General features: G+C 49.9%; 1 protein-coding gene across 1 annotated transcript; it reads right to left on the reverse strand.

Annotated features, from left to right (window-relative positions):
* Positions 1-1,696: 1,696 nt before the first annotated feature.
* On the reverse strand, positions 1,697-2,859 carry hspb9 (heat shock protein, alpha-crystallin-related, 9). Its single transcript, XM_008330613.3, has 2 exons — positions 2,480-2,859; positions 1,697-2,348 (listed from the first exon to the last, which is right to left on the reverse strand). Exons 1-2 carry the CDS (start codon positions 2,701-2,703, stop codon positions 1,886-1,888), a joined length of 687 nt encoding a protein of 228 aa, XP_008328835.1. The 5' UTR covers positions 2,704-2,859; the 3' UTR covers positions 1,697-1,885.
* Positions 2,860-3,151: the final 292 nt, after the last annotated feature.

The raw sequence follows: 3,151 nt of genomic DNA on the forward strand, positions 1-3,151 counted from the left end.
AGGTGCCGTCCCTTCTCGGTGACACATTTTAACACCTTGATCTGAATACACCTGTTAAAGGTTAGAAACTGGGTCACAGTCGTGTTGACTTGTTGATGATGACCTATTTCCTGTTCCTGTTGTCATGGACTTCATTAGTCATTTCACTGCAGAGTCTGGTGTTTTTGTGCACATTAAACTTTGTACCTTTTTTTTTTTTATTAAGTCATTTCCATTATTTTTTTTCTGGCCACCTGGTGGCAGCAGTGGTCAGTACTCTTGTTCAATACCCGTCTGTTTGTGTGTAGCTGCTTGGGTTTTCTGTGTGGTACTCACAGAAAAGACAAGGATAAACTACGGCCCGTGGGCCAGATGTGGCTCGCTGGGTTTCCTAATCCGGTCCACTAAATGTTGTGTTAAAAACTGAACCTCGAGGTGTTGGACTGTGTGACAGAGTTGTGTCTGATGATGGATCCTGGATCAGTCTGTACTAACGTCTCATGATCTTTGCTAACCCTTCAGGTGACACGAACAGATATAAAGTTTATTTATGTCATCAATCAGGTGGGGGCCAGCTGTAGAAGAGCGCCCGCCCGCGCGTGTGTGTGTGTGTGTGTGACACCCGTTGTGATGATGTTTTTTCTCTTGATTGAAGTCAGAGAAACATTTAAACTCATTTAAGAAACACCCGGAGCTAAAGTGTTACGACCAAATCTACTCTCACGTGTCTCTGACAAAGAGGGCGCAGATGTTTGAGGTGTTGATGGTTCTGAACGTCAGGTCAAACGTGTGGACTGTGGCTCGCTGCAGTCTCCATCCGTCCTGCGGGTGATGCTGTGGGCCAGGAACAGCAGAATGGACGTGGACTGAAGGACGCAGGAGCACAAATCAGATTAGAGGGAATGAGACTTTACTGTGGTCACAGTCAACTGGCCGTAGGTGTAAACAGCCGCCTCCTCCGAGGAAACGTGTTTCACACGGAAACAGAGTTTACCACCACACAGGCCGTGGGAATCCATCATCGTTATGACCGCATAACTGTCGCCACGGAAAATACGCAGTCGTTTATGGCGAAGGTGTGTGTGTGTGTGTGTGTGTGTGTGTGTGTGTCCGTCCTGTTGGGGCAGAAGTCATCATGGTGATGCCAGGGGATCATCACGTCATCATCTTCATCATCATCATCATCACGTCATCATCTTCATCATCATCACCATCATATCTTCATCATCTTCATCATTATCTTCTTCATCATCATCATCTTCAGGTCTTGAACTCCTTCCTTCACTTCTTTTATTCCTAACTTCCTGATTTAATCCCAGAAAACATCTCTTACACAGGTATATTCACACAGATGAACGTGAATAAAGACATGAGTCTCACACTCATGAAACCCACGCTCATTAACGCCCCCTGCTGAGCCTGTGGAGACATTACATGTTGGCGCGTCATTCACAAACATCATTAGACTCACTCAAAGTTCCGGTGCTAATTGTTACACCTTCATCAGTGTAATGAGCATCAGTCACAGACCTACTTTCCCTGAGTCACTTCACGTAAGTGACGTCACATGACGTGTCTGTACGTCAACATTTCTTTAACAGTGCAGTTCGTTGGAACTCATTGACTGAATGTTGTTGAGACTGTTCTCCCTTCTCCCACTCTAACCTCTAGCACCATCTTGTGGTAGAAACAGTTTATAACAATAGAAAAGTAAAATAGCACTTGTTTCTGAAAATGGAACATTCTTTATTTACTTTCACAATTTTATACAAATCAAAGCTAATTACAAAAACATACTGACTTTCTTAAGTAAATGTAAACGTCACTCGTCGACAGTCTTTCAGTGGAGGTCTGTGTTTTCATTCACACAGTGAGTGTGTGGCTGTGGGGGGGTCTGTGTGTGTGTTCAGTCTGTGTGCTCCTCCGTCTTCTCTTTCTTGATGGGAAACTCCAGTGATGACCTGAACCTCACCGGTGCCTCCTGCTCCTCCCCCTTGATCGCCGGCTTGGCCACGGGGGCGTGGATCCGCAGCTGTCCGTCATCCATCAGTTTACAGCTGAGGCCGGAAAGATCCAGGTGAGGGGGGAGGTCGATCTTCTGGACGAAGCCCGTCTTAGACGAGGCAGAGGAGCAGAAGGCGGCGCGGGTGGAGGAGGAGGAGCAGGTCTCACTCTCCTCCGCGGCCGCCTGCTTCATCACCACCACGGCCAGGCTGCGACCCTCCACTTTGACGGTGATGTCGCTGGGGGCATAACCGCGAGCGTCCAGCGTCACCAGGAGGTCGCCGTTGTTCTCGGTGGTCTGCTGGGTGGGCTTCTGCAGCTCCGTGCCGGGGGTTTCCCTCTGCTGCTCTTCACCAGCCGTTAGTCTGGAACAGAATCAGGGTTTGGATCAGATCACAGTGACAGACAAACACCAAACATCCTGGAAGGTTCCAGAAATCACAACAACACCAGGAGATCCGTGTGAATGTCATGAATGTCAGCTCAGTGTACATACCCCGTCAGGGTGGAGGAGAGCAGGGGCAGCGGGCGGAGGGTGAGGAGGGGCTGCTCGTCGTGGAGCTCTCTCAGGAGGCTGTCGGCCAGTTTGGACCTGCGGTTGAAGAAATCCTGCTGCAGGGAGGACAGGGGCCCGAGATTGAGGGGCCACAGCAGCCGGTCCTGGCTGAAGAAGGGGTCGTCGGCGAACAGACTGGTGAAGGCGGCGTGCTGTGACATCATGTCAGTGTCCCACGTTGTTCCGGTCTCTTATCCTGCGTCGTCTCAGTCCGGGTTCTGGTGAAGACACAACGTCCTTAGTTTTCTCTTCTCACAAGTTTGAGACATCAGACGCCACACCCTCCCTTAAATACCCCAGCTGCTCTGCCCCGGCCCCCGCCCCCCGACCCCCCTCCCTGTGTTATTTAAACCCAGTGAGCTCACAGCCGTTTGTTAGCATGTGCCAGCGAGGTCAGGAATACCCTGCAACTCATCAAGAGGCTAAAGACAGCTCATGGTCACCCTCCGTCTCTGTGTGTGTGTGTGTGTGTGAGCGTCCACACACACACACACACATTAACATGTCTTGTTGTTTATTCCTCCCTGTTGACTGGACGTCTCCTGTGAACCTGAATACACGGAGCATGAAGTCAGGTTAGGAACGTTCCTCCTGAGAACGTCGTCAGAACGA

This window comes from Cynoglossus semilaevis, chromosome 17 (genome assembly GCF_000523025.1).
Source record: "Cynoglossus semilaevis isolate Cse_v1.0 chromosome 17, Cse_v1.0, whole genome shotgun sequence".
NCBI classification, from domain to species: domain Eukaryota; kingdom Metazoa; phylum Chordata; class Actinopteri; order Pleuronectiformes; family Cynoglossidae; genus Cynoglossus; species Cynoglossus semilaevis.